The following is a 24,976-nucleotide window of genomic DNA, read 5'->3' as shown; positions in this document are numbered from 1 at the left end:
ATCAAAGCATTCACAATTAAATTACAAAACACTTGATTAAAAAAATCTATTTCAATCATTATTTTTGTATCTTTAACCTAGATCAGATCCTTTTCCACTCTCTCTTCAATGTTGTATAATAGCTACAAAGTTTTACGGGAGTCTCGTTTAAGATAAAGTAGATATGATAAATATAAAATAAATTCTAGGTGCTTCCCATGTGAAACAGAGGTATAAAAAATAACAGATTATTTTTGTTTTTTAAGAAGGAACATTTTGTAAAACGTGCTTAGAAGTCTTAAAAAAACACAGCATGCAAATATACAAAAAGGATGACTGTTAAACAGTATTAAGGACTTTAACCTCTTTACAGATTAAATTAATCTGAATCATGAAATAAATACCTCTGAAGACTAAGGATAAAGAGCACATCTGAACAATCAGGTTACTGAACTCTTAATCCAAGAGTAAAAGGTCAGTTTCTAGAAAGATCAATATTGTTGCTGGAATTGAGAGATTACTTCTAAAAGGAGAAAAAAAACTAATAATTTGAAAGTGCCTGAGAAAATCATGATGATCTTACTTTCAAAAAGGAAAAATGACCAACTAATTATAACAACTTCACCAAACCTATGGGGTTTACCTTACTTTTATCTTGCTCAGTTTAAAAAGCTCATCTATAGAGCAATCCAAGTTTCTGAGGCTAAAATTCTGGATAGATACATTATATTGTGGAAGTCAGTGAAAAAGGTGTGTTAGAATCAGATGTTAATAAATGCCGTTAAAATAAAATCACAACATTAAAAAAAAAAAAAACAAATCTCTTACCAATTGAAATTCTCGACGCCGGTCATAGGCATTCTGTATACCACTGTCTGCCCATAATGCTCTTATAGCAGGAAGATACTGTAAAAAAACTCGAGTTTCCACGATTCCCTGGGCCGTCAAGGGGGTCCGTGTATCAAACGCCATCAGCTTGTCTCCATTGAGGTGGTTTGAGGTATCCCCCCAAGGAATGTGAAGCTTCTCTCGAGCATCTACCAGCACCCTCATACCTTTGTTTAAAAAAAAAAAAAAAGTGTGATGGGAGTCATTAGATATTCTCAGAGATTTGGTTCTAGTATTATTTCCTTAAACTTCTTAAGTACTCCAGGCCTGCTGCCTCCAAAACTGGAGACCAACATCAAGACAAACAGGAGCAACTTCTCAGAGTGTAAAAAAAAAAACTAACAGTTGTTCACAATCATAAAATTAGAGCCTTGCAAAGCAAATACAATTAACACAAGTGCTCCTCCTAAAGGATTTTAACATGTTCTAATTTATAAACTAACTCCTGGGTAGAACGCAGTCACAAGAGAACAAAAACTAGCAAAGGAAAAAGAAATTATGCTGCATAGCCTGATGTCCAGGCTCTGAAGAAAGATCTGCAAGCAAGATTTTATGAGTCTCTCAAAGAGACGTTTATTTATGAGACGTCAAGAACCAAACTTATCACCCTGTGATCTGCTTGGTCCCTGAGCACCCTGCTTAACCCTGAGTCTTCCAGGATCACATTCAAAGCTCAGAAACTTCTCCCGTCTCAAGCTTCAAATCAGTGTAACGCAGAGAATGGAGTCAGACCTCCCTAGAAGGAGGAAGACCAACTGCAAAAAAGACGTAGAAGCTGAGATTTCAACTCACAGAGATTAAATCAAACCCATTATTTCTAACACTAGACTGTTACCTTTAGTCCCTCTTAACAATCACAGGACTATTAGGTCATCTGTTTGGTTAACTGAAAAACCGTTTTGCTGTCAATTTTCTGATCACGCCAACTCAAAAAATGCAGATGGCTAGTGACTGCATCTCATCATCAAAGCTCGAAGTAGGTCACGCGTAGGAGCCCGTGCACATGAAGAACCAGGTGTTTACCTGGCTGACTATCAGTTAACATGCTGGCTCTATTCATTGACAGAATCCCTTCCGTTCAGCTGCACCGTTCAGCTGCATGGGGATACAAAGGTACCTTCGGTTAAGGACTGGCTAGGCAGTCTTCGGCCTTGAAAGACACCTTAATTAGTTTGGTTCTAAACTTGAAGAGAGGATAAATACAACCACTTTTTACAGCTTAACGTCAGAGGTACTAGGGCTGGCTGTGGTCTGTGAGCTCCTGGCCTAGTGCCCTTCCCCCATCCTTACCCCCCCCCACCCCCAAGCAGTTTTCCTCTACTCAATCCCGGGAGAAAAAAAGTGTCACCAAAGAGTGACTTAGGTACTTCCTGAAAAAAAAAAAAACCCTTAAAAAAAACGATGCTTGGATAGGCCTGAAATCTATAACCAGCTCCTATATAACTGCTACCCAGATGCAACACAGAACCCTCATGCACCTGAAGTACCAGGCTCTGTATTCAACTCTGCCAAAATGCCTTTTATATAAAGTACAAAATAGGTGCTAGTGAGAAAAATGAGTGCTAATTATCGCTCCAATGACAAAAATAAAATCCCCTCTTGTGTAATTCTTTGAAAGCCCAGAACTAAAATTCTTGTGTGTTTTTCACCTGAGAACAAAGCTTACTCTCAATTTTAAAAATACCGACAAACAGCAGCAGAGCCTATGGTCTAAGCCAACACTAATTCATTGACTCAACCTGTACAGGCTCCGCATCACATTTAGGCCGAAGATTCTTTGTATCAACACACGATTTCATTTAAGTAGTAGAAACAAGTGTGGTACCCCCTCCCTCCCGCCCCCAATTATTAAGCAAAAGAAGAGTGGAACGTGCTGCATGGTGATTACAGGCAAACATCCTGCCCGACCGTGACACTGGGGCGAAAAACCACCGCTAACTTTTTTAGGCTGACTGTATGGTGCACTCTTTCCTGATAGCAGCACAGTAAATAGGACACCCTCAAGTTTCATATCCTTGCCCCAAAGAGCTGTCACACTTCGCTCTTGAGCAGGGTCTCGGGCACAAGTTTCCTGACTGCGGCGGTTCCAGAACTCCCCGGCTCAGGAGTTGGGAGCAGCCCCGACCCCATGTGACTCGGGTCACCCACCAACCGGGGCGGCGAGGCTGGGCGGGCAGCGCCCCGGCGTGGGGTGAGGATGGACGGTCTGGGTTTGGCTCGTCCGGAGGGAGGACAGGAGAGGTCACCCCACGCTCCGGAGCACCCGGCTCGCCTCACTTCCCTCTCGCAGGGGGCGAGGCCAGCGGCGGGGTTGGGGGTGGGGGACCCGCCGCGCCCCCTGGCCGGGCGGCAAGGGGGAGAACGGGTCGCCCCCGGGCATCCTCTCCCCCGGGCCGCGCCCCCTTCCCGCCCGCCGGGCCCGGTCCTCCGCCAGGGACAGAGCGAACGAGGGCGGTGCCCGGCCCCGCGCCGCGGCCCGAGTCCGGGCCCAGCGACCCACCGGCCCCCGGCCCCCGGGCCCGGGACCCCCGGCACCTTTGATCACGTTGCTGTAGATGGTGGGGCGGAACTCCTCGCGCGCGCGCTGGTCGAAGTCCTGCCCGTGGATGATGCGCATCTGCTTGAGGAAGGTGGACTTGCCGCTCTCGCCCGCGCCCAGCAGCAGGATCTTCACGAGCCGCTTCACGTAGGTCTTCTCCCGCGACAGGCATTTGTCGATCTCCTTGGACTTGCGCTGCTGCTCGGCCTCGCCGCTCGTCAGCACGCAGCCCGGGAAGCACACGGACAGCACGGACCGCGACGGCAGGAAGTCCGCCATCTTGCCGCCGCCGCCGCCTCGGCGGGCCCCTCCGGCTCCTCCGCCTCCTCCGCGGGCGGCGGGCGGCTCCGGCTCGGCGGCTCGAGGGCGCGGAGCGCTGCGGCGGCCCGAGCGCGCTGGGGGAGGGAGGGAGCCAGCGGACTGACTCGCAGGGCGGGCCGGGCAGGGCGGGCCAGGCTGGCCGGGGAGGGAGGGAAGGAGGGCGGGCCCGGGAGGGGCGGTGGCCCCGGGGCGTGCGCGCGCCCGCAGCCTCCCGGGGGCGCGCGCGCACGCCGCGGCCGCTCCCCCGACTCGCGCCCCGGGCCGGAGACTCACGTTCTCTCGCGAGCCCGCGACCGCCGCCGGGCGCGCGCGGGGAGGTGTCGGCTGGGCGGAGTCTTGTGGTCACGTGACCTCCATCGGGGCCGGGCGCCTCCGCCCGGGGCAGGCACCTGGGGAGCCGGACTTTCGGTTGCCCTTGAATTGGCTGCACCCACTTAGGTGCAGAAGGGCTACTTCCGATGGCCCGGGCGGCCGGAGACCAGGTCGCGGGCGCTGCCCTTTGGGCTCCCCAGCCGTTCCCGCCGTTCTTACTCCTGGTTACTCCCCGCCGCCGGCTGTCACGTAATTTCGAAGTCTTTGGTTCGAAGTTATACAAACAGCGAGCGCGAGCTTGGAAAGTTTTTGGTGCATTTTCTTAAAGTGGGTTCCTTGATGTCCCAGAACTGTGACCAGACGTCATCCATCCTCCTCCAGCCCCACCCGCAGCTCCCTTTGTCATTCTCAGACCTTGCCGTTCCTCTGAGATGTGCCAGGAGCGATTGTTGATGTTTCGTTGATGTGGGTTTCCACCCGAGCTGCCGCGCTGAAATCTGGACAGTAGCTGCCGGAGGGTGAGGTCATGGTGAAAATCCCCCTTCACCGGACACTGTGATGCAGGCTCTTCCCTAGAAGGAAGCAGATAAGCAAACAGACCGAGGACAAGAGCCGGCAAATTTTAGGTTTCCTGCCAGATTGCAGAGGATATGACCAGCCGAGGGACTTTTTTTCTATCTTAGTAGCGGATTCAGGCCAGGACACCTGAAGGGCTGCCAGGAGACAAGCGACAAGTGACAGCTGGCTTGGCAGAGAGACTGCATCGCAAGGACCCCGGAAGCCGACTTCTTCTCTCTTAGTATTCTAGTTTAAAGTGGAAAAAGGCATTTGGGTCGGTCTCTGTTTATGGCAGTGCAGCCCTAATGCTCCTTGATTGGGGCTTCTGGGGCTCAGAAACTTCTGTGTCAGGCACTGAGGTGAGAAGGAGGTCAGCAGTCTGAGAGGCTCATGAACACGTTTAAATTTAAAAATCAGTGCTAATCAGTTTACTGGCCGGGTTGGGTTAATGGCTGAGGAGCCTCATGACTCGGTAAATTGGCTGCAGTAAACAATACCTACAGTAGGATTACCTCCTGTTGTCCTGGCCGAGCCCACAGGGGTGGATAAGCTACAATATACAAAGTAGGGTCAGTTCAACTCCAGTATCTGTGGATTGATAGGGTCAGAAGCACTAGGCCATGCCTTCAGGCAGAATCGATGGTAAAAGTCCACCCGGGATGCAAGATATCTCTGTAGCCTCAGCTAGTGTTTGGGAAGTTCTGTTCTCCAACCATGAGAGGACAGACCTCTGCCCAGGACAGGGATATAGCATTGGCCCCCAAACACCCATTTCTATGTGGACTTTAGATGCTAATTTGAATTCTACAAAAGCAGGAAGAGAGAAGCCTATCAGTTAGTTAGTTAACATCTTTTTCCAGTAGTGTGTGCAACATAATTGGAGAACCAAGGATCTCTAGGAGGCAGGAAGGTATTCCCGCCCTGCCAGTTCATGTTGTGACATGTAGACCAGCAGAGAAAGTTGTTCCAAGCCCTGCCTGTAACCTTCTGTTGGAACGAGCTTGGCTCAGATCAAGCCCAGCTGCTCTAATCAGTGTTTCTGAAAAAAAGAGACCTCTTTGGGCCCAGCCTGGAGTCTGGCTGCAGTTGTCCAACTGCTTCTAACCGTCTGGTCATCAAGCCACCTTGAAAACATGAGCATTAAAATGAGCTAGAGGTTTGGTGACTCCTCGGAAAGTTAAACATAACAATTGCCCTGTGACCCAGCAATTCCACTCCCAGGTATATACCCAAAAGAAATGAAAACAGGCGTTCAAAGAAAAAAATTACACCTGTGTTCATGGCAGCACTATTCAGAAGAACCCAAAGGGGTGAACAACTCATAAATCCATCAATGGATGGATGGATAAACAAAATGTAGTGTACCCATGGAACGCAATTATTCAGCCGTGAAAGCAAATGGAGTACTAACACATGCTACAATGTGGATGAACCCTGAAAACATTAATGCTACATGAAAAAGCCGGTCACAAAAGGCCACACAGGTAAGGCTCCATTGATATGAAATGCCCAGAATAGACAAATCCATAGAAACAGCAGATTAGTAGTTGCCAGGGGCAGGGGGAGGGGGGAACAGGGAGTGACTGCTTAATGGGTATATGGGCTTTCCTTTTGGGGTGATGAAGTTGTTTAGGAACTAGATAGTGGTGATGGTTCATTCACAGAACATTGGGAATGAACTAAATGCCCCCAAATTATACACTTTAAAATGGTCAAATGATGAATTTAATGTTATGTAAATTTCACCACAATAAAAAAAAATGAAGTAGGGAAAACAATAGTTTCCATAAAAGTCTTTGGATTCATTTAACATTGTGCAATATTCAGTGAATAGAAGTGTGATTATGGTTTTTGGGGTTTTTTTTTTGGCCGTGCAGCTTGTGGAATCTTAGTTCCCTGACCAGGGATTGAACCTGGGCCCTTGGCAGTGAAAGCACAGAGTCCTAACCACTGGACGGCCAGTGAATTCCCTGATGATGATTATTTTAAAGTAGTGCTAACAGTTTAAATTATTTGCACCAGAAGCAAATCCACTCTAGCTGTTGCTTCAGGTTACGTTGTAATGATATTAGTGATATTCTAATTTTCAGATAGTTTCATAACCAAAAATAAATTCTGAACTTTTTAAGGGAATATAGAGTTTGTTGGTTGGAATTGGATTGGCTGGCTACTCCATTTTCAATAGACCCAGATGTGAATTCATTGGAAACATCTGTATTAGCCAGTTAATCCATATGCAAATGAGGGGTTCAGATGCCCAGAGGAGCTGTGATAAAATGATTAAACAGTTAATTAGTTGCAGTGCTCTTTTCTTTCTGGAAACTCTAAGTCTAGTGGCAGTCTTGCTAGATAAATAATGAAGGTGTGACTAAAATTGTAGAAATGCATTTCCAGATGGCTTTTCTACTCTAATGTGGGCACCTTATGAAGGATCCTTTCTAGCAATACTGTCGATTCCTGAAATCTACTATTTGTGTTTTTTTTTTTTTTTGGCTGTGCTGCTTGGCTTGCAGATCTCAGCTCCCCAACCGGGGGTTGAGCCGTGCCCCCTAGAGTGGAAGCACGGAGTCCTAACCACTGGACCACCAGGGAACTCCAACCATTTGTAACTTGCTGTGGGAACTGAAAGAAAGTTTTCCTATCTTATAGTCACAGTTTTTAAAAAAGTGGCATTACTTAGCCCGTTTACCAAACTCCATGCCAAATAACTTCGGGCTGTTTACAAAAATCAGTATTTTCCACAAAGGACAAAAATTTGTCACCCTCAGACATGTTCGAAAGAATGCGCCAGAGGCTCTAGGAACAATTCCAAAAGAAGAGTTAAAAACAAAAATGTTTTTTTTGGAATGATGGGACATATAATTTAAATAAGTGTATCACCTGCCAAGGTGACTACTCACTACTCAGGACAGGACCCCACCCATTTAAATATGTTTATTTAAAAATCAGTCACATTACTGGATGGTGAAACCATGTGTTAATTTTCTAATAAGGATGACGACATATCCACGGTTCTCGTTACTGTACTGTCTTCTGTCTCATCATCAGTGTTACGAATAGGTGGGTTCTAATTCTTTCTTACAGGTAAAACAGGCATGGGTTTTTCATATCTTCCTTTCTGTCCCAGGAGGAAGGGAATTCTCTAGTCCTCCCATAATACAAATCCCTTACAGTTGTGTGTGTGTGTGTGTGTGTGTGTGTGTGTGTGTGTAATGTTTTAACTGCCGCAAAGCACTTTGACCTACTTGATCTCATTCTCTGCTCACAATAGCCTGACAGGAACACCCAGCATTAAGGTCACTCCCAGAGCAGGAGGAAACTGAGGGAAGAAAGGTCTGAGTGATGTACTACGCACAGCCTCCCTCAGCCTGGCTACTTGCAGAGCCAGAACTAAGAAATCCCCCCTTTTGACTCTGAACTCAGGGCTCTTTCTGATATGCCGAAAAGCGGTAGTTCCCCGAGTGCCCAAGTGTATGAAGATCAAATTTAAGGAACAAACAGTTAAGTTTATTTGTTTATTTGTTGGGTGGTTGCTTGGTCTGTTTTCCCAGCCCCTTTCGGGCTAACTGCCACCTCAAAGTTTACCATCTTTTAGGCTGATTCTACTAAGATGTTCTCTGATGGAGTTCAGGCTCTGGTTTGTAAAATGTTCCAGGTGGTTGATGTAGAAATAAGAAAAGAGGACCCACGCTTCTGGCAATATTTACATGGTGGCGGAAGCCCCAGATGTTCCCTTAACGTGCGTTCCATATGAAAAGGCAGCTTCTTTTGTTATGAAATGCAGTGGTGCCCCTACCAGAATAAGCCTCTCATGGGGAAAGTTTTGTATGAAATGCAGCATGTGGAATTGCATTGTCAGTGGGTTTTGTTGCTGTTGTTATTAAAGGAGAACATGATTTTAATTACTGGTCGTGTTTTTCTCAGCCTCCGAGAAAGATCCGTGAGCTGGTGTTGACAAGCTGTGACCTCACTCAGCTTCTCCAAAGTCAAAAGCCTGTGTCTGAAAGACACACGCCAGCTCTCGTAGAAACCCTTACACCTTGCTTACTGCATCGGACGCATTTATGGGCAGTCTATTTGTATAACACTCAACACAGGGCTTTGGTTGGAAATCTGAGACTCTTTCTGGGAAACTCGAAACATCCTAGCTCAGTCTCTCACCTTTCTTTTCCCTTACAGCTTTTCAAGGTGAGGATGACTTTTTATGTTTTATTGGCTGTAAATGGGCTGCCCCTTGCCGGTAACAGGTAAAGGTCCTCTAACATAAGCTCTGTTTCTCCAAAGAAGTTTAAGTGTGCAAAATCTCAGCTGATTCCTCTAAATTAACATCCTCTGCCCCCAGTCCAGCTGCTGCATTTTTTTTTCCCCCCCTCGGAACATGGAGTAGCAGGAACCACGATCCCGGCTAGCTGGCTAGCCGGGCATCATCACATGTCATGGCCTATAGACCTAGCATTTGCCTCAGTATAAATGCCAGGACGTGTTGACCATCGTGCAGTAAGGGCTCACCCAGGGGCACTGAGAAACAGTCCACGTTGCCTTTGTCAGACTATGACAGCCTGGCTATCCCTGGAGCAAATAATGTCATCGACGTATCTGTCTCCAAGCTCCTGTGTCAGCTGCTAAGGAAAAGGAGGGCTAGCTCAGGGCAGGACTCAGGGAAAGGAACCCACTGCTGAATCAGAATCACAGTCAGAGGTCTGGAAAATGAGCGCCGGCCACAGAGGTCCTTCTCTCGCTTCAGCTGCTGCCTGTACCCTGGCCGTGGGAGGGTCATGCCAGACCCACACACGAGAAGATAGAGAGGAGATAAAAGCAAGAGGCAGCATCTCTTTGTGTGGCAAGCGGTTTTGTACTGTGATTCCTTTCCCTTTTTCTGCTAACACACAGAATGGTAATAGGAAAAAGTCCCTCAAGCAGCAAGTTGAGGTCATCTGCTTTTCCGGTTAAACCACACGAAGCACATCAGATTGTTTGCTAGTCGTTTCGTTTCCCAGAGAGGGTGCAGAGTACGGGAACTTGGGGAGAACGCAGTTAACGTATCCGAGCCTTGCCTCCCTATCTGTAAAATGGGAGTATCGATACCTAAAGATATGTCCTGAGGATTAAAGCATAGAACAAATGCACTCAGCCCAAACAGGAGAGATTCCGTTTTAGATTATTTGAGGACGAAGCTACCAAACTTCTTTAAAAACCTTCTGAAGGTTTAGCAATATTGTGCTGGTCAGAACGTCGTCCCAGGTATTTCCTGAGCTCTCCCTTCTATGGTTGAAATATCTCTCTTCTAGAGAACCATATTCAATATCCTATGATAAACCATAATGGAAAAGAATATATGTAAAAAAAGAATGTATATATATGTATAACTGAATCACTTTGCTGTATAGCAGTAACTAACACAACATCGTAAATCAACGGCGCTTCAATAAAAGGAAAAAAGAAAGAAAGAAAGAAGAGAACAAAAAAAAATCTCTTCTCTCTCCTGTGCTCAGATTCACTCACAGACGCTGATGTCTCTCTTCCCCAACAGGGTCTGTTGATAACAACAGTGAGAAAAATACATGCATATTGGATGTTGTCCCCCAAATCTGAACTCTGAAGTAGGGCGGGGTTTATTCATTTTCAACAGCACCAGGAGTGTCAGGTAAGGAATCACCTCAACCAGAGGGCAGAGGTTCCAGTGGAGATGTCAGCACAGTGCATTCAGAGCATGGGCTCTGTCTTCTAATCTGTAAAGTGGGTGCAATAATCTCAGAGTATTTGGGGGGAGTTATATAAAATGACAGAGCAGGCTTTTAGTCTGTGTCACCATGTTTCCTTCAGTCAAAAGTATTTGCTTGGGCTTCCCTGGTGGCGCAGTGGTTGAGAGTCCGCCTGCCGATGCAGGGGACGCGGGTTCGTGCCCCGGTCCTGGAAGATCCCACGTGCCGCGGAGCGGCTGGGCCCGTGAGCCATGGCCTCTGGGCCTGCGCTTCCGGAGCCTGTGCTCCGCAATGGGAGAGGCCACAACAGTGAGAGGCCCGCGTACCACAAAAAAAAAAAAAAAAAAAAAAAAAAAAGTATTTGCTTGTCCAACTGATAAAGCAACAGCTGCGTCATCAAGGTCATGGGGATGAGGGAATGCCTCAGCCCACACACCATGCTCTGTGCACACCCCTCCCTACAGCCTCCATTGGACACCCCTTGCCCTAGGGGTGGGTGCATTTAGTGTGGGGGGGAGCACAGGCTATGGGTGGGTCCCTTGGCCTCACCCTGTGAGTAGGGACTGCAGCAGAAGAGCGTCAGAGCAGGACCTTCTAAAGCACAGGTCGGGGGCAAGGGGGCTTCTCTTGCCTGGAGCTAGGGCAGTACTGGCTGGGAGGGTGTAATGAGATACCATCTAAATTGCCCCATTTTACAGACATGGGGCCTAAACTAGACCTCAAAAACCTCCAACTCCCCAGGCCCTTGAACTGGGTCCCCCCGGGGAAACCTATGAATGCTCGGCCGAAACACGGCGTAGAAGTCATCCCTTAGCCAGTCCCGGGCCGGGGACTTCCGCGCCTCTGGCAGAAGCATCGCCGTCCTTCCCAAGGCCACCCTGGGCAAGAGATCAAAGAGTGCTCTGTGCGACAGCAGACACACCGCGCGCTTCGGCCCAACCTCAGTTCTTCCCTTACCCTGGATTTCTGCTCAGGGCCTGAGGGGAAGCAAAGGAAGTGACCCCAAGTTAAACCCAGCTCCAAGGGGACATGGGGTTCCGTGGGACCACCTCAGGCAGGATGTGAGGCCCTTCAAGCAAAACCTCACCCACCATCCCCCATCCCAGTCTTGGTCCCAGTGAACTGTAACTGTCCCCTCCCTCACCCACTGCACCAGAATGTGGCCCCGAGACGAGGGACACAGCCAACTTCCCTGGTACCTTCAGCATCGAAGCAGGTGATTTAAATCAGTAGAGGCACCACCTGCTGCTCCCAGATTGTTTTCCCGCGTTTCTGAGGGCTGCCAGCTGGACTTGCAGCCCTCCAGGACTGGGAGGATCATGTGCGGTGACTAGAGGGACTCATGGCTCAGCCCCGCATGTCAGAAGCAGGGTCCCAGATCGCGCTACATGCTCTAACTTGGCACTGCCAGACACTACCACATTATGAGTTGTTAAGTGACTTGAACTAGCTGAAGGGTGTGCACGGGGTGGGGTGATTGGGACACACCGTCACCCTCTGCACATCGATCAAGTGGCCTGCTCACAGCCGGCAAGCAGGATGGCAGGGTTTGCCTGTGTGGGCCAGGAGAAACTAGAACTTGAGCCCTCGCCCTTCTCAGCAGCAGCTCCTTCGTGGCTGCCCACGCCTATCAGACATGAGCTGGGGCCGCAAAGAGCAGCAGCGAGAGGCAGGCAGGGGTGGGATCAAATCCCAGCTTTGCTGCTTCACGCCTCTACCATGAGAATCCTGGCAAAACCCACCTGAACTCTCAGACCTTCATTTCTGTTATCTGAAAAATGGAGCTAATTATGCCCACACGTCACGGAGTTGCCGAGAGGGCTCAGTATGATGGTAACATGTAAAGCGCCTGACAGAGTGCCTTGCCCACATAGGTGTCAGATAATGTAGCGTTTGCTGCTAGGTGTTGGGGATTGAAGGTGGTCAATGATTTTGTTAGATAAATATGGAGATTTAAAAAAAATACAAAGTTGTGTATGCTAAGTTTTAAATGTACTCTACTGATCACTGCTTCAGGAATCTAGAGTTTTGAACGTGGCTGTTTAATAAAAATATAATGCAAGCCACAGACGTAATTTTAAACTTTCTAGTAGCCACATTAGAAAAAAAAAGTGAAATTGATTTTCACGATAGAGTTTATTGAACCCACCATATCCAAAATATTTCAACACGTAATCAACGTACGGATTATTACAGACATATCTTACATTCTAATATATTGGACTAAGTCTTCAAAATCCAGTGTATGTTTTTACATTTGCAGCGATCTCAACTCAGATGCTAAGTTTTCATTGAGGACATCTGGCCTGTATTTAGACTTCATACAATTTACAGTTGAAAAAATAGAGTCACAAAACCAAATTGTTCCCAACAGACGTAAACATTTCCCAGTACCTGAGCCGAATTTTTTTTCAGTCTTTACATTTAAATTAATTAAAATTTAAATAAAATTTAAAATTAAGTTCCTCGGTGTCACGAGCCACATTTGAAGTGTTCAGAAGCTACTTGGAGCTAGTGGCTGTTTCCTGGGCCAAACCATGGGAGGTGCACGGAAGCCTGGAATGATTGTTTGCAGAGAAAGGAAGGGCATTGCAGGCAGGTGCCCGGCATGTGCCCAGGACACCGTGGGAGCCGTCGGTTTGATCAGAATCAGCCAGGTTAGGTGGACGAGGCATGGTGGTGTCAGGTCACAATGCTGAGATTTTATTCCGTCGCTGAGTAGAAAGCACAGAAACACTCTCGAGCAGGGGGCGGGCGCCACGTGCAGTTTTAGTCTGATGCACCTGGCGCTGGTGCCCGTGAGGGGACGAGAGGGAGGGGGCCCAAGCCAGGAAGAGCAGCTTGGAGGTGGCTGCAGTAATTCAGGTGTGTAGGGACAGTACCTGGCTGGCGTGAGAGCGAACAGAACCGTCCGGAGACTCCTCAGAGGCAGCCTCCACAGGACTTGGAAAGCCACGAGCCTCTATAGTGTGAGGGCAAGGACAGAGGCAGACATGCTAGGAGGCTTGGGGACCGCGTGCCCGCTTGGGAGACTGGCTTGACCCTGAGAGGTTTAAGGAACCAGGGTGCTTCTGCCCGTCAGAAAGCAACTGCCCGAGACAGATGCCTGAGCCCGGGCCCACGAGACTGTTCTTCTTTTTTTTTTTATGGTTTGTTTTTTTTTAAGCAAATATATAATTTATAGCATCCACTCCACCCTCTGAATCACACGGTGACCCTGGACTTTGCCCAGAGTCTCTGAGATTGTGAAAGACACTCCTTAATTCTAGGGAACTCCTTGAGGTGCTGGGTCCAGGCTGGAGCTGAATTAAAGACTTCAGAAGTTGGAGGAAAAGTTGAGGCTGCAACGGCTCCCTGGCTAGTTTTTCACCCCCCTCACACCCTCCCTGGGAAAGCATGACTTGTTTTTTTGGGTTTTTTTACATCTTTATTGGAGTATAATTGCTTTACAATGGTGTGTTAGTTTCTGCTTTATAACAAAGTGAATCAGTTATACATATACATATGTTCCCATCTCTTCCCTCTTGCGTCTCCCTCCCTCCCACCCTCCCTACCCCACCCATCCATGCGGTCACAGAGCACCGAGCTGATCTCCCTGTGCTATGCGGCTGCTTCCCACTAGCTATCCACCTTACGTTTGGTAGTGTGTATATGTCCGTGCCTCTCTCTCGCTTTGTCACAGCTTACCCTTCCCCCCCCATATCCTCACGTCCATTCTCTAGTAGGTCTGTGTCTTTATTCCTGTCTTACCCCTAGGTTCTTCATGATATTTTTTTTCTTAAATTCCATATATATGTGTTAGCATACGGTATTTGTCTTTCTCTTTCTGACTTACTTCACTCTGTGTGACAGACTCTAGGTCCATCCACCTCATTACAAATAGCTCAATTTCGTTTCTTTTTATGGCTGAGTAATATTCCATTGTATATACGTGCCACATCTTCTTTATCCATTCATCCGATGATGGACACTTAGGTTGTTTCCATCTCCGGGCTATTGTACGTAGAGCTGCAATGAACATTTTGGTACATGACTCTTTTTGAATTATGGTTTTCTCAGGGTATATGCCCAGTAGTGGGATTGCTGGGTCATATGGTAGTTCTATTTGTAGTTTTTTGTTTGTTTGTTTTTGTTTTTGCGGTACGCGGGCCTCTCACTGTTGTGCCTCTCCCGTTGCGGAGCACAGGCTCCGGACGCGCAGGCTCAGTGGCCATGGCTCACGGGCCCAGCCGCTCCGCGGCATGTGGGATCTTCCCGGACCGGGGCACGAACCCGCGTCCCCTGCATCGGCAGGCGGACTCTCAACCACTGCGCCACCAGGGAAGCCCTATTTGTAGTTTTTAAGGAACCTCCATACTGTTCTGCATAGTGGCTGTACCAATTCACTTTCCCACCAGCAGTGCAAGAGTGTTCCCTTTTCTCCACACCCTCTCCAGCATTTATTGTTTCTAGATTTTTTGATGATGGCCATTCTGACTGGTGTGAGGTGATATCTCATTGTAGTTTTGATTTGCATTTCTCTAATGATTAATGATGTTGAGCATTCTTTCATGTGTTTGTTGGCAGTCTGTATATCTTCTTTGGAGAAATGTCTATTTAGGTCTTCTGCCCATTTTTGGATTGGGTTGTTTGGTTTTTTGTTACTGAGCTGCATTAGCTGCTTATAAATTTTGGAGATTAACCCTTTGTCAGTTGCTTCATTTGCAAATATTTTCTCCCATTCTGAGGGTTGTCTTTTGGTCTTGTTTATGATTTCCTTTGCTGTGCCAAAGCTTTGAAGTTTCATTAGGTCCCATTTGTTTATTTTTGTTTTTATTTCCATTTCTCTAGGAGGTGGGTCAAAAAGGATCTTGCTGTGATTTATGTCATAGAGTGTTCTGCCTATGTTTTCCTCTCAGAGTTTGATAGTTTCTGGCCTTACATTTAGGTCTTTAATCCATTTTGAGCTTATTTTTGTGTATGGTGTTAGTATGCAGAAAATTATAAGACATTGATGAAAGAAATTAAAGATGATACAAACAGATGGAGAGTTATACCATGTTCTTGGATTGGAAGAATCAACATCGTGAAAATGACTCTACTACCCAAAGCAATCTACAGATTCAATGCAACCCCTATCAAACTACCACTGGCGTTTTTCACAGAACTAGAACAAGAAATTTCACAATTTGTATGGAAACGCAAAAGACCCCGAATAGCCAAAGCAATCTTGAGAACGAAAAATGGAGCTGGAGGAATCAGGCTCCCTGACTTCAACTATACTACAAAGCTACAGTAATCAAGACAGTATGGTACTGGCACAAAAACAGAAAGATAGGTCAGTGGAACAGGATAGAAAGCCCAGAGATAAACCCACGCACATATGGTCACCTTATCTTTGAAAGCATGACTTCTAACGTGACTTGAGGCTTTGCTATGTTGTAAGGGAAAGGACAGCTCCCCGACCTAACCACGCCCCCTCCACGCCCCCTCCAAGCCCTCCTCCACACTCCGCTCCCCCCACCTCCACGCCCCCCCCCCGCCACCCCGGGCTCCTCTAATCCTCCTGTGGCCTGAGTCACTGTGATGTCCAGTCTCCTCCTGCGATGGTCCAGGTCAAAAGCAAGCCTGTGGCTGCTGGCACACAGGGAGGGACTGACCTATAGAGGGTGAAGCCAGCCTAGCACTGCCTGGTCTGGACACGTGGGGAGCGTCTGCATGGGCCGGGCACTGTGCCGCGTGTTGTGGGGTACGAAGGGGAGGGCGTTTACGGGAAGGTTGCAGTGGGCGAGGCCAAGTGGCCAACTAGCCATCACAGTGCTAAGTGGGGAACAGGGACAGCTGATGTGTTAGAGCACATCTACCAGCCTGGGAGCTCGGCTGGGGCCTCGGAAAGCAGGTGAATGGGATCTGAATTGTTTTGAAAGAAGGGAAAGGGAAGAGGGAGAACGGGAAGGTGGGCGTTCTGAGCTTTTCTTATTGTCCTGATGAATGAACCTAACTGGAGGGGTTGCAGGTAGTTCTGTGCGGGACACAAAGGGGACACGTACGTGACCGTCATGGCCCCAGTGTGTGCAGAGCGGTCCTCTTCCCCAGGCGCATCCAAGCAGCTATGCACTCACGGGCTGGTTGGGGCTGGGCAGGCAGTTCCTCCAGGCACTGGCTGGGCACCAGATGTGGGTTCTTCTAGGTCAGGCGGCTCGAGGATGCAGTTTGTATAAACTGCAGGCATGGCCCGAGCACTATGTAAACATAGACTATCTCCCACTCCAACGTTTCCTTTGGGGAGGTCCCTCTCCAGCTGGGATGCTCGATTCCAACTTTCTTATCAACTTGCGCTTCCTACCCTGATATAAGGAAGCTATTAAAGTCTGGTTCCTGGTATTGCCTTGACCCCCCAGGCCATGCTTGCATTGAAGTGAATGCCCCCTTAGAGGAAAACATTCTTCACCTTTGAGAATTCTTTAGCCTCAAATGTCCCACATCAAACAAGCCTGCAAGCATTTTGAAAATGTTTCTCCAAAGCCTTATGCCCTTAACGTTTACTTTCTACTCCAGCTAGTTTATGCCTATTTACTTGGCTTTTGCGACTCTCCTTGGCAAAAGGCAGCCCAGGCTGCCTCTCTCACCCTATTTCTGGAGTTTTTTCCTTCCCAATGTTAGTCTCCTTTTTACTATCCCTTAAATAAATCCCGTTCACCTCTTTTAAAATTTTCCTCCTACTTCCCCTGTCTCCCCTTTGCCCTTCTGATTATCAAAGTCCTACCCTCCTCTCTGTCCAAGTGCCACAGAAACAAGGAATTTGAGGAAAAAGAAGTGGCGACGGACACCCCGCAAGATCTAGCTTTAAAACCTCCACGCATTGCCTAAGCCCTCTTACCTTCATTTTTCTCCCTCTCATCTGAACTCCTATGGAAGTTATAGTCTCTGCCACACAATTTAGGACGTGGTGGTGGTCAGCCTCCAATGCGTCTCTACTCCAGGTGTTCACACCCTTGTGTAGCCCCTCCCAAAATGAACAGGGTCGACCCCCATAGCTAGTAGGTTATTGTGGCTCAATAAAAAACAATAAGAGACACTGTGGCTTCTGCCTCTCTTGGATTATTTTGCAGGCAAGGATCCAGCTGCCATATTGTGAGGACTCAAGCAGCCCCACGCAGGGGTCCACGTGGGAAAGAACTGAGGCCACTGCCAACGGCCAGCACCAACTTGCCAGCCTCGTGAGTGAGCCATCCGGGAAGCAGATCCTAGTCAAGCCCCAGGTAATGGCTTGTCTGCAGCCTCTTGAGAGATCCTGAGTTAGGACCAGGCAGCTGTAAGTGGCTGCCGAACTCCTGACCCACAGAGACTAATAATAAGTGAGATAATAAATGTTTCTTGTTGCATTAAGCTGCTAAGTTCTGGAGTGATTTGTTATACAGACATAGAAAACTAATTCAGGACGTAAAAATAAAAATGATAGTAATCATAATAGTAATAGCAATTAATATTACTGAGTGTTTCATAAATGCCAGGCACTGCTTAGCACTTTATATATAATATCTCACTTAACAGTATAGTCAATCATAATCATCACCACCACAGTTAACACGGGTTAAGTGCTGCACGCATATTCTATTCAGTCAATGAAGTGGGTACGGTGATTAGTATCATTCCCGTCTTACTTTTAAAGAACTTGAGACACAGAGAGGTTGAGTCACGTGTCCAGGGCGCACACAGCTTGGATGTGGCAGAGCTGGGACTGGAACCCAGTCTGGCTGTAAAGCCTGCGCCCCCAACCCCTCTTCCCTACACCGTTTGTGCTGGTCTGTGTGAGTCTTGGTTCTCTGATACAAGCTGACTCTTTTTTTGGTGACTGTGCCTTTTGCCTTTGATTCCCCACCACAGTGTGCAGATAATAAGGCTCAATAAATGCTTAAGGATCTATGGGATTCCCACTCAGCGCTCAGTCATTCAACCAGTCGGGGTGGCACTTACCACTTGTAAATACGGCAACGAACTTATCACATGTAAATACGGTAACGTCCTTATCACATGTAAATACGGTAAAGCTTTTTCCAGGCGGGAGCACAACTGCTGTCACACCGAGAGACCAAGACGAGGGCTCTGTTTGGCCCGTGTGGGGATGTGACCTGAGGCCACTCATGTTCCTCGACCCTCCACGCTTCTGTTCCACCCATCGGGGTACTTTGCCCCGACTGTGGCCCTGGGAACATGGAAAGCATCTTGCATTTACCTGTCAGACGCTGGCTTGGAGAAGCTCTGACAGCCAACAGGTCACTTGAAAGCGCAGTTGCTCATGTCCCACATCAACATCCGCCCCCTCCGGCCCCGCCTTGGGTCTGGGAGTCCGAGAGGTGAGAGCTTGGGAGAAAAGAGGCTGTGGGTCTCCTGCAAAACTGTGGGATCCTTTGTTATCACACGGCTACTGCCAGGGGCTGCTGGCAGGAGCCTGATAGAACAGGGGGCTGGAAACCCTCCCCCGAGTAAAGGTCCTCTGTGTCCTGTTGCTCCAACGTGGACCTGACGGATGACTCCACAACTGCTTCACAAATTCATTTTACCAAACACCTGGGAGCTCCTCCTAGGAGCAGAGCCCCAGACCAGAAAGATGAATACGACAGGGTCCCTGCTTCCCGAGTGCTAACAGCGAGGGACGAGTACTGACTGAATATATAATTCAGACCTCTTTCAAGGCCCGGGGGGGAGGGGCGATGGGGAGATGGTGGGGGGATGGGGGATGGGGAATTGGGATTGGGAGGAGGCCAGTTGCCAGGCCCCAGTTTTCACATGAGAGCATCATGCTCAGGCCTGCTTAAATGTTAACCTGCTGGCCTGCCCAGCCTCTTGCCTCTGGAAGCAAGATGCCAGGCTGGATGGAAAGAGCTGTTTCTACATCTGTTCCAAGGGCTTCCTGGAAACACAGAAGAAAGGAAAAGAAAGCCCAGGCCCTTGAGTCCCAGCCTGCTTCTCTCCAGGGAGCTGTGAGTCACCCTTGGGAAATAGTGTGACGAGCCCACCAGAGCATCCTGAACCTTTACCTGACGGTCTTGACCGTGGCATCGCCTCCCCAGCTGTCTGACCTTCCCAGGGCTGCTGCTGTAACAAAGTACCAACACTGGCTGACTTCAAACAATGGAAATGCACTGTCTCCATTCTGGGGGCTCCGCGTCCTAATTCAAGTGCGGCCAGGGCCACGCCCTCTCTGACGGCTCTAGGGGAGGATCCTTCTTTGCTTCTTCCAGCATCTGGTGTTTGCCAGCACTCTGGGCACCCCTTGCTTGTACACGCATCACTCCGCTCCCATGGCCATCGTCTTCCTTCCGTCCAAATTTCCCCTTTTTATAAAGACGCCAGTCATATTGGGTTAGGGTCCATCTGACCTCATTTTAATTTGATTTTCTCTGTACAGACCGTGTTTCCTAATAAGGTCACATTCTCAAGTAGTGGGTGTCAGGACTTGGGCATATCTTTTTTTTTTTTTTAATATGCTCAATGTGATTCTTTTTTAAAAAATTAATTAATTTTATTTATTTTTGGCTATGTTAGGTGTTCGTTGCTGCGCACGAGCTTTTTTTTTCTTCTCTAGTTGCGGCGAGCAGGGGCTAGCTACTCTTCGTTGCAGTGCACAGGCTTCTCACTGCAGTGGCTTCTCTCGTTGGGAGCACGGGCTCTAGGCGCGCAGGCTTCAGTAGTTGTGGCACGTGGGCTCAGTAGTTGTGGCGCACGGGCTTAGTTGCTCCGCGGCATGTGGGATCTTCCTGGACCAGCGCTTGAACCCGTGTCCCCTGCGTTGGCAGGCGGATTCTTAACCACTGTGCCACCAGGGAAGCCCTTGGGCATAACTTCTTTGGGGACACAATTGGACTCATATCACTGGTCTCACCAGGCTATTCTTGGCAAGCCCAGTAGCCAAGGGAGAAGGGGACAGGGAGACAGGGACAGAGACAGAGAGACAGGATGGAGCAGGGTCAAGAAGGAGATAGCAGGAAACAGACCCAAGTGCACACACATGACCTATATGGGAATAGAATCTAAAAGAGAGTGGGTATATATGTACAGGCATAGCTGATTCACTGTGCTGTAGAGCAGAACCTGACGCAACATTGTAAATCAACTCTACTCCAATAAAAATTAATTTAAAAGAAAAAGAGCACACACAGCTGGAGGTGGTGGCCTTGAACAGGAGAAATGGCCCCTTACCCTCTGGCAGAATCCTCCAGCCGCGTTGCCTACAGAAACAGTGGTGGAGGTCTGGTCGGGCACTGGGGAAGAGCGCTAGCGTGGGGAAGGGTGGCAGAGGGATCCGCCAAGTTCAAGGGGGGGACATGTAGTTTGAGGACTCAAGTGAGCTGGCAGCCTCGGTGACAAGGTCAGCTTCCCTTATGCTCTTGCATGTAGGTTTCCGCTCGCCTGGGGGATGTGCAGGCACGTCTGTGGGCGGCAGGGCCCACGAGGCTCTGAGAAGTCAGTTCACCTGCTGACCTGGGGCCCTGTGAAGGAGGTGGGTAGCGTGGCCGCCGGGGCCCGGTGTCCCGAGGGGCTGGGCGGGGCGTGCCCTGGCCTTTCCGGGCCTGGAGAGGGGAGCGAGGGAGGGAGAGCCGGAGGGCCCGGAAGGCGGCTCGCAGGGCCAGAAGCTGGAATCCAGTATTTGGAGGCTGCACATTTCTGGGTGAGGACAAGGTCCAGGGTGTGGCTCTGGGGGGTGGGGGGTGGCCGGAACGAAGGGGCAGCAGGGGTCCTTGGGGGTCTGTGAGGTGGAGAAGTGCGATGGGTCACCCAGGGGCCTGAGCACAAGAGGCTGGACACAGGGAAGACACCTGGCGGCCATGCCTGGTACCTGCGTGGCTGGAAAGAGGCGGAGCTGGGTGGCGCGCGCCCCCGAGGAGAGGGGCCTGTACGTCTGAGCGCGGGCGTGTCCGGCGGAGCTAGGAGGGGCCTCTGGGCCGGGCTGGGCCGGGCAGGTGGGGAGCCCCTAGGGAGTGGCCCCTCGAGGGCTGCTGCCTTTCAGTGTGGAGTTCTGGGGGGCGGAAGCCAGTTTGTTTAAGGAAGGGGGTCCCATGGGGGCGCGGGTGGAGAGTGTGCGATGCCGAGGCAGGATGAGGGGTCTCGGGAAGCTGTCCCAGAGGGGCCAGGGTTCCCCGGAAGCTGTGTGTCACATGCAGGCACGAGCCAGCCCCAGCGAAGAGGAAGGAAGCGTGGCTCCGACCGGGGCGCAGGGGGCTTCGGGCCCGCAGCAACGGTCAAAGATGTGGACGTGCGGGCGGGGATTCAGGCCGAGGAGGAGCAAACCAGTTCAGCTAGGCAACTGGTTCGACGAGTGCCCAGGACAAAGCCGGCCGCCTGAAATGACCAAAGAACAGTGTGTTCGGGAGGGTGAGGGAGCACCAATGGCTGGAAAACTAGCGCAGATCCCGGGCCGGCCACGAGGGGGCGCCGGCTTCCTCCCGGAGGTACGGGATGCTAGCAGTCACCGCGGAAGATAACTTCTGAGTTTGGATCGAAAAAGAGAAAAAAGTTTGGTGTCTGCAGGGCAGCCTTGGCGTTGATCCTGGAAAAGCTGCCTACCCAAGAAGAGAAAGGAGACCAAAGGGTAGGACTGCTGCTTCCAAGGTCAAGGTGCTCACTACTGTCACTGGGGAAAGAGAGAGAAGGGGTGGAGAGGCGGGGAGAAGAGGGCAGGAACGGGAGGAGAGAGAGAAGCCGTGCTGAGATCCACACGGGGAGCAAAGAGAAGTAAGGGCGAGGGAGGCGGGGGCTGGAACTCCGCGTCTAAAGAAAGAAAGTGAAACTGGTGGATGTGGAACGGAATCCTCGCAGGTGCCTCTGCTTTCATTTCCTTCGCTCTCCTGCATCAGTCAGCTTCCTGAGCCCTTCCAGAGGGGCTCTTCCCAGGAAAGTCAGAGCCCGAAGGCAGCCGGGTGGGAACTGGAAAATCCCTGACTTGGGAAAGTCACAGTTGGAAGGACGTGGAAATAACACTTTTCTTTCTGATAGGGGCTAAGTTGGAGACCTGAGCTTCGTCTGAGGGTCAAACGGGCCCGCGGAAGCCACAGCGAGACAGGATCTCCCACCTGGTCCAGGGCAGGGCTCCTCAGGGTGGGCAACGCAAAAGAGATGCCGCCTGGATGGGAAGGCGCGGGGGGGGGGGGCCGGGGAGCAGCAGCCCGGAGGGGAGAGGAGCCTTCTCCGTTCAGCTACACCTCGCCTCCTGCATCTTTATTCCACAGACATTTATGCCACCCTTCACGGGGCCGGGGGTGGGGGGGCGTTTCAATGCAGTATAGCAGTTAGGCTGTGGACTTTGGTGCTGCACTGCTAGGCCGGAATCCTCCCTCTGCTACTTCCTAGTTCTGTGCCAGGCCTCACGGGACCTCTAGGTTCTCCCCTGAACGGTGGGCAGGGTATCCAGTTGACATGAAGATTGTCTTTAAAAAACACACCAGCGCCGGGCTCACGATCGCTTGGCCCTATGAGTTTTGTTGTCATTATCATTATCATCTGGAAGGTTTCCGGGGGGGTTCCGGCACTCCAGGAACAGAAAGGCCCTGTGCCACCTCATGTAAAGTGATTGCAATGACATGTCCGTGCATCCAAGCACAGGCAGCAAAATCAATGGACAGCAGGGCCTATGAGAGCTGAAGAGACAGAAACGGAGACTCCTGGGCCCCGGGGTCCCTCATTTCTGTTCTCTGTGAGTCTTTCTGCATCTCCTTCTCTCACATATTGACTAAAAGCCTCCTCTACCCCAAGTGCTGGAAATAGCAATGTGGATAAGAGAACCAGGTCCCTGCCCTCATGGGGCTGAGGGTCCGGTTAGGAAGACAGACAGACGGTACCGAGAGACTCACATAATGATCAACCATGTTGGAGCACGTGCCAGATTTTCTTCCTTTTGAAGGCTGAATAATATTCCATTATATGCACATATTACGTTTTATTGACCCATTCATCCACTGATGGACGTTTGGGTTGTTTCCACCTTTGGGCTACTGTGACTGACACTACTATGAAAGTTGGGTGTGGGGGCCTTGCCTGGTGGCGCAGTGGTTGAGAGTCTGCCTGCCAATGCAGGGGACATGGGTTCGAGCCCTGGTCTGGGAAGATCCCACATGCCGCGGAGTAACTGGGCCTGTGAGCCACAACTACTGAGCCTGCGCGTCTGGAGCCTGTGCTCCGCAACAAGAGAGGCCGCGATAGTGAGAGGCCCGCGCATCGCGCTGAAGAGTGGCCCCCGCTCGCCGCAACTAGAGAAAGCCCTCGCACAGAAACGAAGACCCAATGCAGCCATAAATAAATAAATAATAAAAATAAAGAAATTCCCTTAAAAAAAGAAAAAAAGAAAGTTGGGTGTGCAAATCCAACCTTTTCCTTTTACAAGTGAAAAGAATTATAGTTGTGGAAAGTTGACCAAGAAGAGGCAGAGTTGAAGGACCTAACCCAGTCTGGGGAGGGAGTCAGGGAAGGTTTTCGGCTGAGGAAGTGACGTTTTGGCTGGAACCCCAAACATGAGAAGTGAGCCAGGTGCAAAAGTAAATGGAGCTCTTTCCCTTCGGCGCGGTGAGTAGTCGGCGGTCGTGGCTCGTGCGGTGCCCTCGCCGTTTCTCTCCTCTAGTCCAAGGCCTGTCTTCGACTGCTCTTTCGATCTTGTATGTTTTGTTGCAGCCACTGAAGATCTTGCTGTCGCCATGGGCCGCCGCCCCGCCCGCTGTTACCGGTATTGCAAGAACAAGCCATACCCCAAGTCTCGCTTCTGCCGAGGTGTCCCTGATGCTGAGATCCGCATCTTTGACCTGGGGCGGAAGAAGGCAGAAGTGGATGCGTTCCCACTCTGTGGCCACGTGGTGTCGGATGAATGTGAGCAGCTCTCCTCTGAAGCCCTGGAGGCTGCCCGTATCTGTGCCAACAAGTACATGGTGAAAAGCTGCGGCAAAGATGGTTTTCACATCCGAGTGCGGCTCCACCCCTTCCACGTCATCCGCATCAACAAGATGTTGTCCTGTGCTGGAGCTGATAGGCTCCAGACGGGTATGCGTGGTGCCTTTGGAAAGCCCCAGGGCACAGTGGCCAGGGTCCACATTGGCCAGGTCATAATGTCCATCCGCACCAAGCTGCAGAACAAGGAGCATGTGATTGAGGCCCTCCGCAGGGCCAAGTTCAAGTTCCCTGGCCGCCAGAAGATCCACATCTCCAAGAAGTGGGGATTTACTAAGTTTAATGCGGATGAGTTTGAAAACATGGTGGCAGAAAAGCGGCTCATTCCGGATGGCTGTGGGGTCAAGTACATCCCTAATCGTGGCCCCCTGGACAAATGGCGGGCCCTGCACTCGTGAGAGCCTTGGCGCCCCCTCCCCACCTATGGCCACTAATAAACTCTACTTTCTTCAAAAAAAAAAAAAAAAAAAGTAAATGAAGAAGAGTTTTGGCCACAGGTGACAGCCCTGGGACAGAAGGAGGCTTGGGTTGTTCTAGGAATGGAAAGGGGGCCAGTGTGGCAGGGGCATAGTGAAGAAGGGGGCGACGGGCGGGGTGCACCTGAGGGGTCTTGCAGCACTCATTACAGACGGGCTTTTTCCTAAGAGCCTGGTGGACAACAGAAGCCCTCGAAGCAGAAGAGTAAAATGTCCAGATATGGAGTTAAAACAAAAAATGGCTCCTGTCGCAGTGGGAGGAGTGAATTGGAGTTTGGCCAGGTAAG

The 24,976-nt window shown here is 49.9% G+C and overlaps 2 protein-coding genes across 4 annotated transcripts in view; one reads left to right on the top strand and one right to left on the bottom strand.

The window, feature by feature from the left end:
• Positions 1-3,685, bottom strand: part of GNA13 (G protein subunit alpha 13) — a gene marked incomplete at its 5' end in the record, with an annotated part of 41,127 nt that extends 37,442 nt beyond the window's left edge. Inside the window, 2 exons of one of the 2 annotated variants that reach the window (XM_082678065.1) lie at positions 808-1,034; positions 3,403-3,685. In XM_082678065.1, coding sequence (XP_082534191.1) covers positions 808-1,034; positions 3,403-3,685 — 510 coding nt within the window. Of the gene's footprint in view, positions 1-807; positions 1,035-1,702; positions 1,749-3,402 lie in introns of those variants that run through there. The other variant, XM_082678066.1, reaches the window with a different exon arrangement.
• Positions 3,686-20,901: 17,216 nt separating this feature from the next.
• On the top strand, positions 20,902-24,648 carry LOC309838567 (large ribosomal subunit protein uL16-like). Of its 2 annotated transcripts, none has more exons than XM_082679722.1 (2): positions 20,902-20,950; positions 23,944-24,648. In XM_082679722.1, the coding sequence occupies exon 2, from the start codon at positions 23,967-23,969 to the stop codon at positions 24,609-24,611; it is 645 nt and encodes a 214-aa protein (XP_082535848.1). In that variant the 5' UTR covers positions 20,902-20,950; positions 23,944-23,966; the 3' UTR covers positions 24,612-24,648. The 2 variants fall into 2 exon arrangements, with proteins under 2 accessions (XP_082535848.1, XP_082535849.1); XM_082679723.1 differs by lacking the exon at positions 20,902-20,950 and adding an exon at positions 23,826-23,838.
• The last annotated feature ends 328 nt before the right edge of the window (positions 24,649-24,976 follow it).

This window comes from Grampus griseus (assembly GCF_964374135.1).
Source record: "Grampus griseus genome assembly, chromosome: 20".
Lineage (NCBI taxonomy): Eukaryota > Metazoa > Chordata > Mammalia > Artiodactyla > Delphinidae > Grampus > Grampus griseus.
The sequence above is the reverse complement of the archived record's forward strand: the minus strand, read 5'-3'. Positions and strand labels throughout refer to the sequence as shown.